The 21,401-nt window shown below is 41.0% G+C and overlaps 2 protein-coding genes across 2 annotated transcripts in view; one reads left to right on the forward strand and one right to left on the reverse strand.

The window, feature by feature from the left end:
• Positions 1 to 433: 433 nt before the first annotated feature.
• LOC6725898 (high affinity cGMP-specific 3',5'-cyclic phosphodiesterase 9A) overlaps positions 434 to 21,401 on the reverse strand; it is a 44,602-nt gene continuing 23,634 nt past the window's right edge. The window contains exons 3-8 of the mRNA XM_039296970.2: positions 20,614 to 20,765; positions 20,418 to 20,525; positions 9,183 to 9,309; positions 8,820 to 9,115; positions 8,303 to 8,744; positions 434 to 7,674 (exon numbers count right to left, since the gene is read on the reverse strand). Of these exons, the coding sequence (XP_039152904.1) occupies positions 6,454 to 7,674; positions 8,303 to 8,744; positions 8,820 to 9,115; positions 9,183 to 9,309; positions 20,418 to 20,525; positions 20,614 to 20,765 (2,346 nt within the window). The 3' untranslated portion in view covers positions 434 to 6,453. The remainder of the gene's footprint in view (positions 7,675 to 8,302; positions 8,745 to 8,819; positions 9,116 to 9,182; positions 9,310 to 20,417; positions 20,526 to 20,613; positions 20,766 to 21,401) is intronic.
• Positions 15,174 to 17,315, forward strand: LOC6725800 (endothelin-converting enzyme 1). The gene has a single exon (XM_002106760.4). The coding sequence runs from the start codon at positions 15,230 to 15,232 to the stop codon at positions 17,195 to 17,197; it is 1,968 nt and encodes a 655-aa protein (XP_002106796.2). The 5' UTR covers positions 15,174 to 15,229; the 3' UTR covers positions 17,198 to 17,315.

Here is a 21,401-nt window from a genome sequence, read left to right on the forward strand (position 1 = left end):
TTGCAAAACATTCTTAGTGTTCTTTCGAACCAGCCAACAGCTTTTTAGTTCTGAATTAAACATATAATTGGATTCCGGTTTCAAGGCGGGCTTGAGCTTTTGCAAAAGCCAAACAGCTTAGCTCAGAAACAGCACCAGACATAATGTTAGCTTTCAAAGGGAAATAATCTCGCCAAGGATTACATTTAAATTATATAAAAATGTGAATCTAATGGCTTACTTATGAGTAATCATTCAAATACAATTTATGTACATGAAATAAATGAATTTGTTATAAAAATGGAATTATTTCAAGCGTTCAATTATAAATTATAACACTACAAAATGAAAAAAAGGCAACTACGAAACTTCAAACTTATTTCGTAAGCTGTCAAAGATTTTAAAATACTCAGCTCTTTGTCCCAATAAAAGCGTACAGAACATTTTTAATAAGTAGTTTGGAAATGATTTTATTTCAATATATTTCATATTCATTCATTAGTTCATATTTTCTGTTTTATACTTTACACAAAAATACTTGTGTGTGTGAGTGTGTCCGTGTGTTCGTGTTTGTCTCGTAGGTTCTTCTATTGGTATTGGTGTGTCCTTGAGTAGTCCTTTGGTATCGCGGTCTGTCTGTCTCTGTGTTTACTTTTTTTCTGTATGTAGTTGTCTTGTATGCCATTAATCTGAGTTGGACATAACTAAGTGTTAAATACAAGTTGAGTTATCTCATTTAAATATTTGTTTACCATTTAAATGCATTTTCGGAAAAGTTTCATTGAATTTCTCGTTTCTTAGCTGATTTATTAGTTGTATACCCATGTTGACTTTTCTGTGTGGGTGACTCAGCGATATTTGATTCATTTATTTAGGGGGGTGCCAAGAGCTTTTTACATCTAAATGTTTTTAGGCTTGTATATAGGTGTGTATGTATATATATAATAACTATTACTTCACATCGAATTTTGCTCAGCACTTTGTTTTCCTCATGCTCTTTGGTTTGTTTCCATATATGTATGTTTGTATGTCTATCTCTTGCATGAACTGTATAACTTTTGCCTTTGAATGGTGAGGGATATTTGTTTTAGTTCTTGAATTTGTTTAATTTACACTCAATTCTTGCTCTTCTGCTGAGATAATATTGCCCGATCCCTATTACTCGATCATCGTAAAGAATTCAACTACTTTTGGGATGTGTGTCTGCCGTATTTCGTATTTGTGTGAAGAAATATCCTTAAGGTATGGGGCTTGCTGGCGATCTGATCTCTGTTGTTACTTACAAATTATAACTATTTGTATGTATATATTTATGATTCTATTTGGTATGCGTGTATATATATGTGTATGTATATATCCATTTCTATTCATTGACATAAAATTTGAAAATATACTATATAACTTGTTGATGCCCCTGCAAATGATAGTTTTTGAGGATCTTTATGGGTTTTCGCTATCTAGCAAGGGTATCTCCAGTACTTCCGTTTTTTTTCTGGTTCTTTTCACTTTTAAAAAGTCTTGCAACATGGGAGGTGAAAAAAAAACGTTCCAGTACACTGAAGAGCAAGCGGCCAGGCTTATATGTATATATAATAGATCTTTCCTTAGTTCATATGTGTGTGGGCATTGAAAGAGCATCTAAACTTCGGCCTGCCGAAGAATGCTGTTCAAGGATCTCTCTTACTTTCTTCTTAAAATTTCGCTTAAAGATCTCGATTCGCTTGTTTTTGTATAGTAAAATTGTAGTCTTCGTATTTTTTGTGTGTGTTTTCTTGGAGTAAAGGCTTTGTCAGTTTTTCAGGAGGGTCACTAGTAATTACACATATATATGTTGCATTTTTGTTTTGTAGCAGTAACGCTTTTTACCAAGTTTAGATGGCGGTCAAGGCTCTCAAGGGTTAAGCAGTTGGGTTCGGGTTATTACGGGTTATCTATCTGGTGCAGGGTGTGGTCCATTATCGGTGGTTGGATGCCTTGCCTGGACATTTGATTAGTCGACAGACAGTGTCAATGAGTTCTAAGGTCAAATTATTTCGAAATAATCAAGAAATTGTTTACAATCAAGCCAGAAAACTGTTCGCATTTGAATCAGATGTACGCTTGGTCACATCGTCGGTGTGAAAGGTCACACTGAACTGATTATTGGACCAACTTTGTAATGGTTTGATTTACTTCTTTTGTAAGAAATTTTCTCATTGACAAAGCTGCGTTTGTGTGCGTGGATTTTAGGGCGTGTGATAGGCTTGTGTTTTTGTGGAAACCGTTTAGGAAGTTTATTTTTAGTTTTCTAGTTGTTTGTCGTCTCCGGCTCGAGTTGTAAGTCACGTAGAAAAGTATAAAGTAAGATGCATGCGGTTCCTTTTCCGTTTCCTCGCGTTTCTCTTGTTCCATTCCCACTGTTCCTACATAGGTGCTCTTCTAATCCGCTCTTTGTTTTTAAGCTGATATTGTTGATCTCAATGTAGATCGGTAAGTCGACAGGTAGTTATGGTTTAGACCTACGAGATTGTTAAATACGTTGAACTGCATACTAAGACTTCTGTATTTGTATTTGTATCTGTGTCCGTGTCGGTGTGTCTGCGTGTGTGTTATGTTTGTACATATACTGAATCGTTATCGTAGTCGATATCGCTACCGTAACCTTTTTGCACATACATTTATACATAAATATGTAGCTGCAGGGGTTTCGTACGGAAATCAAGGGTTAAGTGTAAGGGTTTAGTCAAGTTGGTCCAAATTGCTCATATCCTTGTCTAAATATTTGATTAGGTCCGAACAAGCATTTGTTTTTTGGAACTTGTTCTATCTATCGCTATCGGATCTTATCCGATATATCTCTCCCATATATCATTTAACCAACTGGGAAGGGGGAAGCATTTAATTGACTGCCAAAAAGTACGCTAAATAGTTACGTGATTGCCGAAATACGATAGGAATGCCCCTGCAATGCTCTTTAGCGATTCGATCAGAGTTGTTTATATAAGTCGTGTAGCTGTCAATCGTTCAATTTTTGGCAAACGTATCGATAACAGAATTTTGATATCCTAATGTCATACACTCACAGGCAAATCAATTCTTTTGTTTTGTCGCATTATTTGTTGTGTACTCTTTGTATTATTTTGACAACATAGAAAACAATTTAATAAAATCTAATTCTTAATTTATTAATTGAGATGATTTCAAAATTGTAGTCGGACTTAAAAAAAAGACTTATAGGGAACATGATCCAAAGTAGTAAACATCTATTATATATTTGTTTTATATTAATGCGTATTCACCTATTGTCTTTACTTATTGAAATATTTTTTTTGATGCAATTTAGCAAGTAAGTCAATCATTAAAAACTGTCAGCCATTTTTTTGTGGTTCTCATTTTTTAAATACTTTGAATTGACTTAAAAGATTTAGTTATTGATATCTGACGATCCATTGCAAGGACATTAATATTTTCGGCCTGTCAAATTTGTTCATCCATATTAGGTTTTGGCCAACATCTGGCTTGCTTTGCGATCTTTTTTGCCTGGGCTCTAAACTAGTTTAGTTATGCTTGAAATGGCTTACATTTGGTTTTATTTTTGGTTTAGTTGCCATTTATTTTTTTGTTTTATGCATTTGTAAAACACCTAGAGTTCTTTTTTACGATTTTTGTAGTTGTAGTATCTTTAAGATAAATATTTATGTATGTATATATATATATTTGTATCTATATGTATAGTTGGTTTTGTTGGAAAGTTCTTTTGTTTGGTTTTTTTCATATTTTTTTTTGTTGTTGATTTTGTTTAAATTCAAGTTTTAGTCTTTATGTTTTGTCATTCAAACAAGGGAAGTTGGTGGCATGAACAATATAAAACGCTGTGACCAATTAAGTGGAGTTTTCCGGCGCCGAGCACCCACTCACTCACACAGCTGTAATGCAGTACAGTAGTAGTTGTAGTAGTTGTAGTATCATAAGGCAACAAATCAATTTGAAGTGTTAGCTAATTTCGAGTGGTTTGTTTAGGTAGAGTCTTACATCTAGGAGTCGAGTTAGCCGCCAAGGGATTTTACTTGTTTTCATTTACCATTTAGCTAGTTGATGCTGGGTGCATGCCATGCAGTCCCTGCTCGGGCGCCATGTGTAGTATATATAGTGTCCTGCTCAGTCTTCGCAGGGCCACCAACAGAAAACTGTTTGAAGTGCGGGGACTGGAAGGTACATACACGAATACATTCGATAAACTTATAATTAGGCTGCTAGTCTCGAGTCTAACTACAGAAAACACACAACGAGCGGAGATCCACACGCAGAGAATTACTTAGCCGGGCATACACTGATGCATTCTGGTTTACATATATATATATATGTGTATATGTATGTGCATGTTATATACATATATGTTTAGTACTTCATTACTTACGCACTACAACAAACGTACACAAAACTTAGAGAGAAAATGACACGTACACATCTAGGTACATACATATATGCTGCAGCTTGCAATTACAATGCACAATTAGTAAAGAGTATTAGCTGCGATTCACTAGACATCCAAATGTACACCGAATAAATATGCCTCTTAACACTTTCATCGAATTGAACGCTCAATAAGTGCTCACTTAATTACACACATTCAAAAAAAAAAAAATACAATTCTTTTTAATTGTTTCAGTAAATATAGCTTTATCTGTATCCAAGGACCAGCTTGGTCTCGCCTCAGCATAGTACATATTTTATTAAATCTGCTCTTTTTCTTTTTTTTTTTCTATATATCTCTGCGTTGCCATATCGTAATTGAATTCAAGTTTCGTCTTCGCCAATCAGAGCTCGCCCTGCAAAGTATGCAATCATTTTTGCATTCGCCTGTGTGTGTGTGTGTGAGAGTGTGTTGAACTATATGTAACATAATTACATACAGCAATGTACATTGATTATAATTAACTTGGGTTTTTCATATTCTCTGCATTTTTCTGGGATATGTGAATGCATGCAGTTGGCCTCAATCGTGTTTCCATTTTTGAATGCAAATTGATATTTGTTGTTTTTTTTTGTCTGCTGGCCCAACACCACCTCCCAAAGGATTCTCATTTTTAGAAACGTATTTAGCAGCTGAGAGTTGCTGCCGGAAAATCGTGCATAATCGAAAGAACGGCATCTCCCACAGTGCCTTCTAATTGAGTGCTGCCATCAGCGTCATCAGCAACACCAATGCCCCCGCAGCAGCAGCAGCAGCAACAGCAGCAACATCAACAGCTGCGGCTGCACAATCCAATCGTTTGGCCATGGACATTGCTCCTGCGGGCATCCCGCTGCAGCGACTTTCATCCCACGTGCAAAAATCGAACCAAACGAACAGAAAAAAAATTGGGCAAAAAGCGGGCGAACAGCAACGAGCTACAAGCAAATGGAATTAGTCGACTGGGACTGAATCTACATACATCGGATAAATCCAGCGACCATGCCTGTTGCATACATCGATGCAGCTATATTCCCGTACCATGCACTTCAATGGGCCAAATTTGTTTTGCGTAATTAGACGTGAATTTCGCATGGGAGCGAAATTGAAGGCCCCAACTTCCTTTTTTTTTTTGGTGTCTGGAATCATGGACGCCTCGCATTGTTGATTTTCTGAAAGTTGCTGCCATGCAGCTATTAACAAGGAATTCCCAGCAAAAAACAGTATTCATCAGAATCAAAGAAGTTAACCAAGTTAGTTCTCTTTCATTGGCATGCTGACTTAGTAGTGAACTATTATCGGTGGCAATGTCGTTAGTGCATTTAGCTCGCTTGATATGATCTTTCACGAACTACCAACGTTATGCAATGCTTTCAAATTTGTTTATGCAGCTCGTAGTTTTTCTACCCACACAACAGCAAATTAGTTCAATAATAATAGATGTATATATATTTGTGTGTGTGTGTATGCGCATGTACATAAATAAAAATACTTAAAAGGTAACAAGATAAAAATATAAAATAATATTTAATTAAAAAAAAAAAAACAAAACAAGAGAGTAAAATCTGTGGAAACCTAATGTAATTTGCTAGGAGTTAAACGTAAACCTAAGCTACCAGGCAAAGTCGTCAAAGGCTGTGAAAGCCAAGGAACCCCCAGCTGCTAAAATTGAGGGCAGGGGATTGGGCATTTGATCGCATCTTGAATGGGTGGCGATGGGTTGTGGCTTAAGCCTGGCCCACCTTTCCACCCACTTAGACATTTTCTGGTTCCGGTAATTTGCGTTCGCAGCAATGGCAGACGAGGGCGTTCAAACGCTGACCAATCGCCGACCACACGGTCATCGACATGGAGGACACCTCGCAGCTGGACGAGGCGTCCGGCTGCTGCTGATGCCGCTGCAGCTGGCGGTGCTCCTCGCGGCCCTCATCCTCGTCATCGTCCTCCTGCTCTTCCTCCTCCTCCTCCACCTCCTGTTGCTCAACGGCCCCGTCGTAGCCCTTGCTAATGGCTACCGCATCCTGCCTGGTGCTCCCCTGTTGTCAAATCTTTGGGCCCGCCTCTGATGATGAGCCGCTGGCCAGGCCCATTTCCACGCTCAGGCTGGGCGGCACTCGTTGGGCAGTGACCTCTAATCCGGTGGTCAAGCCAGCACCGCCACCCGCACTCTGAAGCGTGTTGTTGCTGGGATGGCGACTGCTGTCGTTGGAGGAGTATCTCATCATGCCGGGCACATCTAGGCTGTAGGCGCGATGGCGCTGATGGGCATCATTTCCGGTGGTCATGGTGGTCAGAGCTCCGCCGCCTGCGCCTGCGGTTCCTCCTCTCGTCTCGCCTTTTACCGTGGATCCTGAGCTATTGGTGATGGTGGTGCAGCACATGCCCGGCTTTATGCCTCCTCCTGCTCCCAATCCGTCCTGATTTTCACCCAATCCATTGGCATTGTTGTTGGTCCGTCCCGAACTGGAATTGGAACCGGGACACGGACTACTACGTGTGCTGCCGAAGCGCTTGTTGCTCTTATCGAAGCTGAAGCTAAAGTAATCGGAGAACTGGCGCAGTCTCGATTTCCAGGAACTTCCAGAACCGGCCGATGGTCCTGGCATCCCAGAGCCACCCGATCCTCCAGGTACTCCGGAGCCGCCACGGCCACTGCTGGCGCTGCTCCGTGTGCTGCCGTTGCTGGGCAGGATTTGCTCGGTGACCACCAGGGTCGGCGATATGTTACCGTTCGATGATGTGGCCAGCTGCGGCATCGACGGTATGACCAATGGAATCTTCTTGTCCTCTCTGCCATTGCCATCGCCCTCACCTTCCGATTCCGCCTCGGTGCGGGCCAATAGCTCCTTCAGCTGACATCCGACCGGATGATTGGTATTCGCATTGGTGTCCTGCGGATTGCCAACAGCCACACCGCCGGCGCCAGTGGTCTCCGTGCTGCTCCGATTGTGCCGGCCGTAGAAAACATTGCTGTCCGAGATCACCTGCGGCAGTCCGTCCGAGAGGCGGCGATTGTTACCGGCACTACTATACTGATCCAGGCTGACCGCCCGATTGTTGCCAAAGTGACAGCGATTGCTGTGATAGCCGTGGATGTTGCCGTACGAGTTCCGAATCCGCTGGCCACCGCCACTGCTGCACAGTTCGCCGATCATCGAGGGACGCTTCTCGCGGGAGGATTTCCGTGAGGTCGAGTGCGAGGACTTGCTCCGGTTGCTGCTGCCCTCGGTGTCCACCTTGAACTTGGACGTCTTCTCGGCCACCTGCAAAAACCGAATGTAAACGGAAAATTCTGATTAGTTTATATGCCGTGCACAATGTAATTGTCTTAAACAAACTTTGACCCGTATTCTTTACTTCGTGTCAGTTTAAAGTAGGTTTTTAATGGAATTTCAAAGCTTAAAACGATGAGAAAGTTGAGTCTTGAAATGAATGAACTTAAAAACAAAATGTAATACACTTTACATAATTTTCTCTTTACTTTTTAACGATTTTAATAGAAGCATTTTTACACACATTAAAGCCTACAAATATTTAGCAAAATAAAAAAGTCTACTTTCTTTAAAAGGATATATTTCTTTTTTTTTTTGCATTGGCATGAACACTAAGAACACAAACTGAATTCATTAAATATATTTCGGCAAAAATGAAATTTAATACCATTTGGATTTCGTTAAAATATTCACTTCAGGTTTACAGACATTTTTTGTGTTCCTACGCAGGAATTGAAGTTGGCCAGTCGAAAAGATATTAAAATATTTTAAATGATTTCGTTAGGTGGGTAATATATTAAATAAAGATTATTTTAAATTATTCGTAAGTATGTTAATAGAATTGTAGTTAAATTTTGTTCACAATAGTGCACATGTGAGAGAGTTCTGGCGCACTTACATCAACTTCGGTGGCCGTTTCCGAGTCACCGCTCTCGCTGCCCTCCGGCAAATCGTGGAGCTCCGCCGCCATTCCTCCGGGCTCATCCACGGACGTCCTCGAGGCGGACTTTTGCGATGGAATGCTGCGTCGCGACTTAACACTGATCCCCGATCCGGAGCGCGGCATTTGTGGCGATACGCTACCAGCGGCATTGCTGCCGCCTCCGCCGCATCCAGATCCTGTCCCACCGCCAGCACCACCGGCTCCTCCTCCTCCTCCGCCGCCGGAGCCCTGCGAATTGCCCTGTCCCTTGTCCAGGCTGAGCTTATCGCTGGCGCCGCCCGGAGTGCTGACCATCGCCGCATTGGAATCGATGGTGCCGCTGTTGCTATCGGAGGTTGCAGACGTATTGCTGTCCGCCACCGATTTGCGCGTTTTTGTCTGGGCATCGTTGAGGCGCCTGATTAGATAATGGATTATACGAAAATTAAACAAAATGTTGTGCCACAAGTTCGCATTAGAAATGAGTAGTTACCTGTAGTACTCTAGGGCGATGCGCACGGGTATGATGATGAGCTCGGTTAGCTCCGGCACCAGTTCGCCTAGGGCCTCGAATAGTGGCAGGAGAACGAGTCCGATGAAGCGGACCTGCGAGCCCGGCTTGCTGACCTTGTCCGGATCCATGAAGGGCGTCACCGGCAATCCCTCGGACTTCTCGGCCGCACTCTGGGCAAAGAACTCCTGGAGCAGGCGGTCCAGCCAGGGCTCGGCCACGTCCATGGGTCGCGCCTCGTTCGAAATGTCCGCCACCTTGATCAGGATCATGCAGAGCTGCGGAAGGATATATCCAAAGCTAAGGTAATACCTTCTCGTCGAGAATGTGGTGGCTGCGACTTACCAAATTGATGTGGGCACGGTTGCTATAGTCGAAGATGGGCGTTATCTCCATAAACTGCGTGAGGATTTCATTGTGACGGGCCATGTCCGTGGCCAAAATGCACCGGATGATGCCCTCGCGAATGTTACTAAAGAATTAAAGAAAATAGTAATAGTAGTTAGCATTTTATGTTCTTTTATTAAACCGATTATTGCTTACAAATTATTGTTAAAGTTCTGGGCAAAAAACAGATTATTTTATGCCAAATATTCTGAAAAATGGTCTTTGCATAAATTAAACAATTCCGATTGGAATTTTCATCATATCTTTGCTAAAATTTGCCATATAGATTTATCAGTACTATCAGTTTTTGAAGAATTTAGGAAAATTTATTTTTCGGTAATTTTTCGCATTTTTTGTAAAAAATTTACAAAAAATGGCGAAAAAATTAATTTCCCATGTTGGACACAGTTTGATTGCAAATTTAATTACGAGCTCAACGAGCTATGATATTCTATGGTGAGACACTTACTTTTAAAGTTTTGGCCAAAAAACTGAATATTTTATTAGTGAAATTTTAAAATGTGTTTTTGCAAAAAAAAATATTTCCGATTGGAATTTTCATCATATCTTGGCTAAATATGGTCATAAGGAAGGAAGGATTTAGGAAAATTAATTTTTTGGTAAATTTTCGCCTTTTTTCGCCTTATACATATTGTACTTATACATATTGTAATTTATATATTCCGAGATATATGTAGCTATATCTACTTTGAATGTAAAATAAGCATTTATTTTAACCGGCTCTAAAAAAGTTTTTATCTTCTTTTCATGGCTTCTTTCCCCAAAAAACAAATTCTAATATTCCATACGCCCAGTTAAATTTTTTTGACCGCTTCCGTAAAATTCTTTATCTGTTTCTTGTTTGATTTTTCGGTTTAAATTACCAGGCGAACAGGAATTCCAGAAGGTGACCAACGATCAGTTGGTTTTCAGTATACACCTGTTACTGATTATGATCACTTGGTACCTAAAATCCAAAAATCTAACAAATTCGGCACAAAAACGCGTATTTTGTAATGCAAATTGTTTGATTTTTCGGTTTAAATTACCAGGCGAACAGGAATTCCAGAAGGTGACCAACGATCAGTTGGTTTTCAGTATACACCTGTTACTGATTATGATCACTTGGTACCAAAAATCCAAAAATCTAACAAATTCGGCACAAAAACGCGTATTTTGTAATGCAAATTGTTTGATTTTTCGGTTTAAATTACCAGGCGAACAGAAATTCCAGAAGGTGACCAACGATCAGTTGGTTTTCAGTATACACCTGTTACTGATTATGATCACTTGGTACCTAAAATCCAAAAATCTAACAAATTCGGCACAAAAACGCGTATTTTGTAATGCAAATTGTTTGATTTTTCGGTTTAAATTACCAGGCGAACAGGAATTCCAGAAGGTGACCAACGATCAGTTGGTTTTCAGTATACACCTGTTACTTATTATGATCACTTGGTACCAAAAATCCAAAAATCTAACAAATTCGGCACAAAAACGCGTATTTTGTAATGCAAATTGTTTGATTTTTCGGTTTAAATTACCAGGCGAACAGGAATTCCAGAAGGTGACCAACGATCAGTTGGTTTTCAGTATACACCTGTTACTGATTATGATCACTTGGTACCAAAAATCCAAAAATCTAACAAATTCGGCACAAAAACGCGTATTTTGTAATGCAAATTGTTTGATTTTTCGGTTTAAATTACCAGGCGAACAGGAATTCCAGAAGGTGACCAACGATCAGTTGGTTTTCAGTATACACCTGTTACTGATTATGATCACTTGGTACCATCATCAAAATTTGCGAAAAATTGAAAAAACCTAGAATACCCAAACTTGAATACAAATCGATTGGGATTTAAAATACAAACTCAACGAGGTATGACATTCCATATTTGGATTTGGATTGGAAATTTAATTACGAGCTCAACGAGGTATGACATTCCATATTCAGGTAATTATTTTTGAAGTTGTGGCAAAAAATTTGATTATTTGATGTGCGAAATTTGGAAACACGGCTTTTGCCAAAGACGAGATTTTACAAACGGAATTTTTGTCATAATTTCGATAAAAATTGTCATATAGATGAAAGAATAACTTTGTTGAGCAGCTAATTACCAAGGCTAACGATTCCTATCACTTTTTGAAGGATTTAGGAAAATATTTTTTTGTGTAAATTTTCGCAGTTTTTGTAAGGGGTAACATCATCAAAATTTGCAAAAAATGGCAAAAAAATAGAAGTCCAATTTTTGGACACAGTTTGATTTGAAATTAAATTACGAACTCAACGAGGTATGGCATTCCACATTTGGATCAATATTTCGAATGTTCTGTTCTGGAAACTGAAAATTTTTTGATAGAAAACCTAAGAAATTTGATTTTTATGTTATTTATCATATCTCGTTTTTATAGTTTTCACTTTTTCACGTCAGTTCAGTTTCATTTTAGTTCAGAAATAAAGTGAAAAGTGGTATTTAGTGAATGATACAAACTCACTTGGCATAAGTGCAATCTTAATTTGGAGCATTGCTCGCCGGAATCAAGTTGTAACAATTGCAAAAGTTTTGGCCTTTTGTTTTGGCTGAAAATTGGTTAAATTGGAAACTTCAATTTAAGGTGAAGCCGAGATTGCGCTTTCCATTGGCTTTTCCTAAACGTGGCTCTAGTGTGGTGGGCACCGGAAAGTGTTTACGAGAAAACAAGGCCAATGAAGTGCTTTCGCCACGGAAAAACAGGAAAAACATAAAAAGTGGAGTACAGAAATACGGAAAACAGGCCGAGGAGAGACTGACAAATGCAGCGCGCGTTAAATATCAAATTGCATTTCGTTTTATTTGAAATCGAGGCACCCAAGACAAGAGTGTCGGGTGCAGCAGCTAAAGAAAAGGAAAAGCGAGTGGAAATTGAATTTTTCGTGTCAAGCTGCATTGGCTGCGCGTCAACTCCCAAACTCGTGGTGGAAAATTCAGCGCTTGCAACTGCCGCATTTAAACTGCAAATAGAGCAACGCATTTCATCCGCCGTCTGTCACGACTTTATTTATACAATAAACATACGTATATATATATATATATATATTTTATTATTTTCCCATCGATGGCAACATCAGTCGGATTAACGCAACATTTTGCCGTGGGAATTACGCTGAAAGTTGAACGGAAAATTGCATCTCCATCAATAACTAAACAATTTCTGACAGTTTGATGGCTTCAGGTGGCCCCGCAACCCCCTCTAACCATTTCTGAAAGAATAGACTTTAAAAATGTTTAACCTTTACTATAAGCATAACCTTACCAAGCTTGTTTTGTCACCTATTCAGTTTAACCACGAACTATCCACAGTTGCACAAGCAATTTTCCAGCTTAACAAACATTATTCACTTGGCTACCTAATTGGTTTATATTAAAACCCAAAAAGAAGCTACTTAGCCTTGATTCTAGGTACTACTGCAGTCTTCTTTTGCAAAATTATTCCTTTCCTCGGTTTCGTTTTTGAGTTAACACAATGGGATAAAGAATCATCTTGAGGTCGCCCTTGTGGAAACAGTATACTTGGAATTTTCCTCTCATTTTACGATTGCAAATTCCGAATCGTCATCATTATTGCCAACGGAACATGGAGTATGCCCGGAATGCAATGCACCTTGTAATGTCTGTCACTTAATTAATAAACTTACGCATGAGTTTGTGCCACTCAAATCAGGATTTAATTAATGGCAATGCCAAATAGTCGGAGTATCGAAACGAAACGAATTGGAGTTGGAAACAGATATGCTTCAATTACAGAGGCAAGTGCAGTGATTATTATCCATTGCCGGCATTATCCTGCCAAAGGAGCAGCGGGCAACTCCTTTCGCTTTCCGCTGCGATGATGATGATGATGATGATGAATTGTGCCGCACAGAAAATGGAAAATGGGGAATGGAATTTGGCGAGAGGACTGCCAGATGAGCAAAGTTTTTGCGCCGACGAAAACCGGCAACTATTATGCGCTAATTATGACTAAATAATTGCATGAAATGCGCCTAGCGCCAACCAAAACTCAACTCGAAACTAATTTGCAAAGCGTCGAGTGCCGAATCTGCCGCCAGCAGATCCTTTTTCTCGTCTAACATACACTGGCAGAAAATGTAGGCATTGTTTAGAACAAACTTATGTATTTAGAAAAGCAGCGAACGCTTCTCTTTGCAATAAATACAAATTATTATTAGCTAAAATTTTGCTCACTTAATTAAACTAATGCATATGGATTTGCATAAATATGTATTGAATTTATTTTGATTTTTTCCAGTGTTGCTCCTACTTTTCGCCTCCGCCTCCGCTTGCGTTTTCTTTGATGATTTATTTTTGGTTCAAGTGAAGCAGCTGGTTTCAAGTATACCGCCCCGGCCCCGCCCTCTCATATCTTACGCCCACATTTAAGCTTGGCACATCCTTCATCAGTTTGTTTGTTGAATTTTAATTGAATTTTTATTTCTCGATTTTGTGCCACAAAACCGGCGTTGTGCGGTCAGAAGTTGATCCCCAAGCAAACACAGCTTGGTGCAGATAGTTTACTTACTAAGCAGCAAATCGGGAAATCCCAATTAGGCGAAAAGGGGCGAAGGAGCAGATGAAATGCAAGAACCCATTTTCCAAGCCACCTGTCCCTCTGCAATTTCCAAATGCATTTTCTAGCCAAATTGCATTGGGGTTTTGGGACTAACTAAATGTTGCCTTAAACGAAAAGATAAGCCCGCCATCTCGATGACTTTTGCAAGTAGAATGAAGTAAGTACTTTAAAGGTACTACATTTAAATCTTCTAAAAGGGTTGATTAATTGAATTTAAACTGTTGATAAAATATAAAAAAAGAAGCTTATTCTTTCTAAATCTTGTCATATAATATTGCCTATCTAATACGATCATTTTTCATTTTAAGTTAAGCGAAAACTTATGTTTTAGTTTGATTTAAATGGAATGACTGTTAAGAAAGTACCATTCGATTTTTAGCTCTACCTGTGACAATAATCGGAATTTATTTAAGCTCCTGAATGTCACACACTTACAATCGAACAGTAATCGATCGAAAAGCTAATCTGTCCATCTCCTTTTCTCTGTGCGCGCTTTTCCCTTTCATTCATTTCCGTGCAATTTTATCTGCTTCTCAGGCAGCGTAAACTTGACTCTCAACATTATTAAAATCCCAATCGCAGCGGCCTTTGTTCCACAATCGAAACTCACAGAAAAAGTTTGAGTCTTAAGATTCCAAACTGTTAGTTTTTAAATCTAGAAATAACTAAATAATATAAAAAATTAAAATCATTTATACTAATATGCCTATTACTGGATTAACTCTTTTAATACCATATATATCCCATTTTGTAACTTTTTTTGTATGTATTTCTCTCAGTGTACGCGTGCTTGTTTGTGGGGTAAGGGCAAATCATTGAAGGTGGCCGGCTAATTTGGTTTTGCATGGCAAAGTGCCTGAAATCGAGCGACATCGCAGGAGGAAGGGAGGGTGGTGGGTAGGGAGGGTCGATGGAAGATGATTAATTGATTACGCGTGTGCTCCGATTCAACGGTAAATGCTAGGCCCAGTGACTTTGGAGAATCGGGAGCGAATTCGGGTAGCATTATCTCCGGTTTCATCTTGATGATGATTTGGCCTTGTGACTAGCTGATTTACTACACACGATTTACGCTTTCATTGAGTGGAAATTCAAGTTGGCATTGGTTTTGGAACTCGTGTAATGGGTAACAGCAAAGCCATATAATTAATAATAATCGTTGGAATTTTGTAGCATTAAATGCGTATGTTTTCCAGCGAATTCTGTTTGGGGAAAACCTTTCGATCGACCCTCGTTCCCGCTGACATCGGCGGACTCACGTTGAATGTCAGGCGGCGCGGTTATCGGTGGCTTATCAGCACCCCGGACTTGGGTACGGATTAGAACTTGGACTCGCGAGGGAGAGGAAGTCAGTAAACAAACGTCGCTGTAAGTGGAAGTTAGCTGCTGCAATGAAGCCATCACCACCACCATCATCGATCACCTGGCTGGGAGTGATCCTTGGCGTAATGCTGCTGAAGCTGGCGACAGCCCAGGATTGCCAGCAGCAATTGGAGAACGACATGGAAGCGGAGGTGGAGCCGTGTAAGAATTTTCATCAGTATGCCTGCGGAAATTGGTATTCGAGCACGTCGCAGCGAATTCTCGGTGCCCACGATATGCGATCCAAGTGGGTGGCAAATATGAAGCTCCAGCTCATTCGAGCTCTAGAGGAATCCTCATCCACCGACAGCGCCAGTTCCAACACCTCTTCAACCGCCCAGTTGGGCACTTTATACAGGTGCTGCTTGTTGAGTGGCCAGTCGATTAGAACCTACACCGACGCCCTGTCACGAAGTGGTGCCAACTTCCCAGTGCTGGCCAACCATACCGGAGGATCCTTCGATTGGGTTCTGGCCAATGCCGCCCTGCGCACGTACGGAGCTCAGGGTCTGTGGCGGCTCTTGGTCAAGGACAACTGGCAGTCGGCGGAACAGAGGATCTTCTACATACTGCCACCCAAGTTCGATCTACTGGGCCGCGATGATGAACTGAACGAGTTCCTGTACCAGCGCTACCTGAAGATTTTGCTCTTGGAATTGGGCTTGCGAGTGCGTAGAGCTGCTCTGCTGGCCGAGAAATTGGTTGCATTCGAGAAGAGTCTGCAGAAGCTATTGCCCAACGATATGGAACAGACGTTGGTGCTGCGAAAGCCCCAGAGCCTGAAGGATTTGGAGTTGCAGCTACCGGGACTGGAGTTGAAAAGATACTTCGAGACGATCCTAGAGGGTATCGATTGGGATTCAACGACGCTGTTACTGGTGGCGGATTTGGACTATTTACAGGGTCTGCAGCGATTGCTGGCGGAGCACACTTCGGATCCCATGGTCCTGTCCACTTGGCTGCTCCTTCAGTTACCCGCTTATTTCGAATTGCGACCACATGATGACGAAAAACTGGGCAGCCAGCGGGATCATTGCCTGGAACAGTTGAGGAAACTAATGCCCGGACAACTGGGTCGTCTGCAAATGGAATTGGTATTGGGCGAATCATATCAGGATGTCTATGACACCGCCATACAGCAGATAGTCGTGCTCTTTCGCGATCTGAAGCAGCAATTTGAGTTGGTACTGAATGAAACGGAGGTCTTCCACGAGGATTTGGTCACACGAAACTTGGCTCGTGATAAACTGAGGGCCATGCGATTGCTAACGCCACGTCTACAGGATCCCATCAATGGTGGTGGTCCTGGCACGCCCCAACTGGGCGGCAATTGTGATGAGAACCTATTGCAGCTGTCACTTAGCCAAGCCAAATTGGAATACCGACAGGTATTCGGTGAGCCGGTGACCTCGGCGCCAGCGGATCCGCTGTCCGTGAATGCCTACTATCGCCTCAAGTTGAATCGGATTGAGTTGCCGCTCGGCCTGATGGCCACGCCCCTTATCCAGCAGCAGTGCTCCAAGGAGACGGACACGATGGCCAAACTAACCGCCGGATTGGGCTACATTCTGGCCCACGAAATGGTGCACGCCTTCGACTTGGATGGCCTTAATTACGATGCCTCCGGCCAGTTGGCCAATGGCCAGTGGTCGGCCAGGGCGATTATCCGTTTCGGGCTGAGAGCCGCTTGCTATTTGGGCGTACGGTACAGTAATGCCACTCTAACCGTCAACGAGAACATCGCGGATACCGAGGGACTTCGCCTGGCCCTCGACACATATCGCCATCGGAGTGGAGCTACAAATTTGCGTACCTTCTTCGTGGCCTTTGCCCAGAATTGGTGCGGCACAGTGGCCAGTACGTCGGGCTTAAACCAACATGCCGCCCACGCCGAGCGGGTCAATAATGTCCTGGGCAATATGCCGGAATTCGGGGACACGTTCCAGTGCAAGTCAACCAGCCACATGAATCCCGTCGACAAGTGCCACATTTGGTAATGGCATTTATGTTAAAACTAATGTTCTAAAGTAATCACAGAAACTAATCGCAGAAATAAATTAGACTTTAGCCAGAAAGTAACTAGAAACAATAAAAAATTTTCACTTTTTATAGGAATATAGAATTTTTACTATCTATGGTATAGTTTAGAAGATATTGTTAAAATTAAATGCTACTTTTTAAACATTTTTCTAATATCAAAGAAGAGGCTGCCTAACGTTTTCAACTTTCTTACCAACTTCTATAGCCGCCGGTCAATGTAAATTTAATTATTTCTATCGTTATTTGTCTGATTTTTGGCATCATCGACTTTTCGGCCAACGTTTTACATTTACAAACAAGTGTTGCTATTTTTTTGTTGTGAAATTGCAGTTTGGCCACAATCAAAATCAAATAAAATGCAGCATGCGTAGCAGAGTTGGTTATTTTTTGTAAAATGCCACGCCTACAACACCTGCACCGCCCACTTGGAAAGTCATATAAATAAAGAATCAGCCCAACCATATGCAACAAAATGTAAGGTAAATAAAAAATAATTCAAAATACGGCGAATTTGGCAGTTGGTCAAATATTTGCCATTATTGCTTTGAAATAAATGAATGTTTATGAATGTAAATACAATTTACTTTTGCTGCTTAATTAACTTATTGCTGTGATGCAATTAAGTAGTGATCAATGCAGTTGTTTAATCAAATTAACTTAATTTTAATACCATGCCTGTCGGTATGCAAGTTTGGCTAATGATTTATTCGGAACTTGTTACTTTTTAGTTTCAAGCTAATATGATACTCGAATTTTAAGTAGCTTTCCGCGGATTAAATGATACTATTCCGTAGTCGTAGCATAATTGGCTAAGTAACAATGGCTGTTCCATCGAAATTGTTGTGCTTTAAGCGTTTTTAAGTAATCCTTATTATCTCTAACTAACTATAATATTGTATTTCCCCAATAGGCGACTGTAGACCATGCCATTGTTGAATGGCATTTTCCAAACTCAAGTTACTTGTTACTCGAATTGCACAATTTCCAAGTTAATTCCCATCGGTCTGGCTTGTTATTACTGAGTCAAATGGAATAACAATATTTGCTTATTTAGTTGGATATTTCCAGGAACAATACCTAAATTTATGCACATGCCAACCAATTCTCTGGTAATAATCATGCCTACTAATCGCAACGACAACTGTCTACGTACGGTTGGCAAAGGCCACATCGATTCCCCAACCGCTTTTCACCCGCTTTTCACCCGCTTTTCCGCCCACTTTGCACCCCCTTTTCCGCCCACGCATTTTCCGCCCGCTTTAACCAACCACTCGCCTGATGATGGCTGGCATATTGTGTGCATTTGCCGACAAGTTTTGCCATCAAAAACTCCCAAAAGTATCCAATAGTTTATGCACACAAACTTGCCAAGGAAAATGGGGGAAAGTGGGCGGATAATGTGGGTGTGTGTGTGGGTGTGTGTGGCAGGGGGGCGGTTATGTTGTCAAGGGCGCGACTTTCCCTTGATTGCGTTTCTTGTTCATAATGATTCCTGTCATTGGTGATGATGATGATCAAGTTGATGCCCCAGCCTCGCGTTTTTCATTTTCATTTCGCAATACCCACTATCCTCATTGCTCGCGATTTTTCCCACACTTTCCATGCACATCGCCCACGCAAGTCAAAGTCGAGGAAAAGCATTTCGCCGGCTAATCCACTTAATTAGTGTTTGTGGAATATTTTCCAATATAAAATGCATGCAATGAATGCGAAGAAAAAAAAAGAAGAATTACGCAGAATAAATGAAATTGCAAGAAAAACCATGGAGTGGAGTGCGAGCAGGAAAATGCTGGAAAAGCAGCGATGGGTAGTGAGTTTAAAATGCGAAAAGCCAGTTGTTGCGGGGGGTCAGTTAAGCGCGGAAAATGCTTCGCTAAGCCATCAAATAGCTTTATTATATAAACGTATAATCTGCGGAAAGCAAACTTTGCGCTCTTCCTCGCCATTTTCATTAGTTAATCGAAACTGTTTAAGTTGTATTTCATAAAAGAAGTGATTGGAAAACACGTTAGCGCAGCTTAATTCAAATATTAATGTGGTACGAGTAAAGTCTTTAAAGTATAGAAACAATATCTCTTGTTAATTTTGTTTACATTTCATAAATAAAATTTATTTCGCATTTTGTTCAGTGGTTAATTTACGATTTCGTTTGAATTGTTCAATGTAAAATCTAAAGAGGCTTTAAAGTTGTTTCAAGATGGTCTTAACTGTGCTGTTCACGTACACATAAATAAATTTCAACTGACATTTTAAGCAAACGAAACCGTCGGAGATTTATTTTAATTACTCGATAAATCGATTGCTCAATGGCAATTGTTCGTTCGATGGATTTTCAATTGCACTCGATTGGCGCTTTCTCTCGAATTGAGTTAAGTTATAAGCGAGCTGAACACTGGGATTATGTCGTGTACGGGCCAATTACAGCTTAATCTTCATTCCATTCCAGTCCGGCTGCATATTGTAAGCGGAAAACCGTGGAAAACCGTGGGAAACCAAGGGAAACCCAGGAAAAACCAATGAAAAACAACAATAGCAGCATGGACATTCGGTAGAAAACTACGCTCTTCTTCTGTTGCAACTTTCTTTGCTTTTCGCGATTCTTATTTTTATACCCAGAGAATCTCAACTTCAATAGGGTATATAGATTTTGCAATGTTAAAAAGTATCCGAAAAATAATACAACTAAAATAATGCAAAATTAGCTCTGCATTTAGCCAAACCAAATCTTAACTTGAACTAAAAACTCCCTTTTTTGGTTATCCTAATTATGAAATAATAAGAAAGGGGTATCATTCGTTCAGCATTTTCGCTTGCGCCACAGAATTGCTCAGTTTTTCGCTCTTTAAATATTAAATCAATGGATTTCGCAGTCGTGCCTTGGCATGGATTTCAGGTTGGGTCAGGACAATGGGTGGGCGATGGAGGTCAAGTGGGGTGGCGCTGGGCGTTGGGCGATTGGAGATGGGAGGTGGGGTGGATGGGCGTTGGGCGGTGGGCGGTGGGTGGTTGGATGCAGTGCAGCTGGTAGCTGTTAATTACCACGGCAATGGGGCGAGCGTTTAATGCAATGCCATTCGGTACGTGCCGCGCATAAAGTGGATGCTCGGCAATTAATTGACCCAAAGCCACCGAACCGAATCCCCGGCAAATAGGACCTTAAATCGAGCTGAAACTCACTTGAAGGTGTCGCGGCTAAAGTTCTTGAATATATTGCATTCGGGGTGCTCCAGCAGGCGGAACGCTATCGAACAATGGTGGTTCTCCAGCGGTGAGATGTCATTGTATCTGCAAATGATATCGCAATGTCAATGAGATATATATCTATATGTATACAGTGTGTATATATTTGCAAATCCGAAGCGGATTTACGCACCTGAGTGCCAGCTCGGTGCGGGCATTGATCTGGTAGATATTATTGTAGCCAGGATGGTCGAGGTCGTGGCAAATGCAGGACACCAACAGGATCAGACACTCCAGGTCGCCCAGGCGACTCAGCAAATTCGCCTGGCGCGTTATGGCATACATCTGAAAAACATAATTGAATTAAATGGTAATAGTTTAAATATGATTTAATGTATCTCTAATCTTTGCATTCACTTTGATTCGTGAAGTAAGAAGTAAACGTAAAGCTATTTAATTGTCTTACAACCCCAAATTTTTGTGGCCACTAAAAAGTTGCATTCTTACTTAATAGCCTCATTATTCCCCTCCGCCCGGCTAATTATACAGCTTTCGGTTTTCCCCCCTTGGATTTGTAAGCAGTATCCCGTTTTCTATCCCTCGGAAGGATGCACCGCATCATCTGGCCCTCGAGCATCATCGATCTAACCATTTATCTTGATGCGGGCAATTAGTCTTGGCAATTTAACATTTAAACTTATCCGTTCGAGGTTAGACAGGTAAGGCGGCTTAAAGCTGCCCTGCATTTCCCCCATTTTTCCACCTATTTAATCCGATCCACCGTCTATAACCTTTATCGCTTGGTCCTGTCGCACCTCGAACTCTTTCGCCCACCGCCTTGTGCCAACTTAATTTGTCTGCTGCGAAACCCTTGCAATTACTAGTGGCAGGATCTACCCCAACTGGAGGCACCATTCTCTTGCCACACTCAACTCCCTTTGAATACCCTGTATGCTTGTAAAGCGGAAAGGCGTATTGTAT

Source organism: Drosophila simulans, chromosome X (assembly GCF_016746395.2).
Source record: "Drosophila simulans strain w501 chromosome X, Prin_Dsim_3.1, whole genome shotgun sequence".
NCBI classification, from domain to species: domain Eukaryota; kingdom Metazoa; phylum Arthropoda; class Insecta; order Diptera; family Drosophilidae; genus Drosophila; species Drosophila simulans.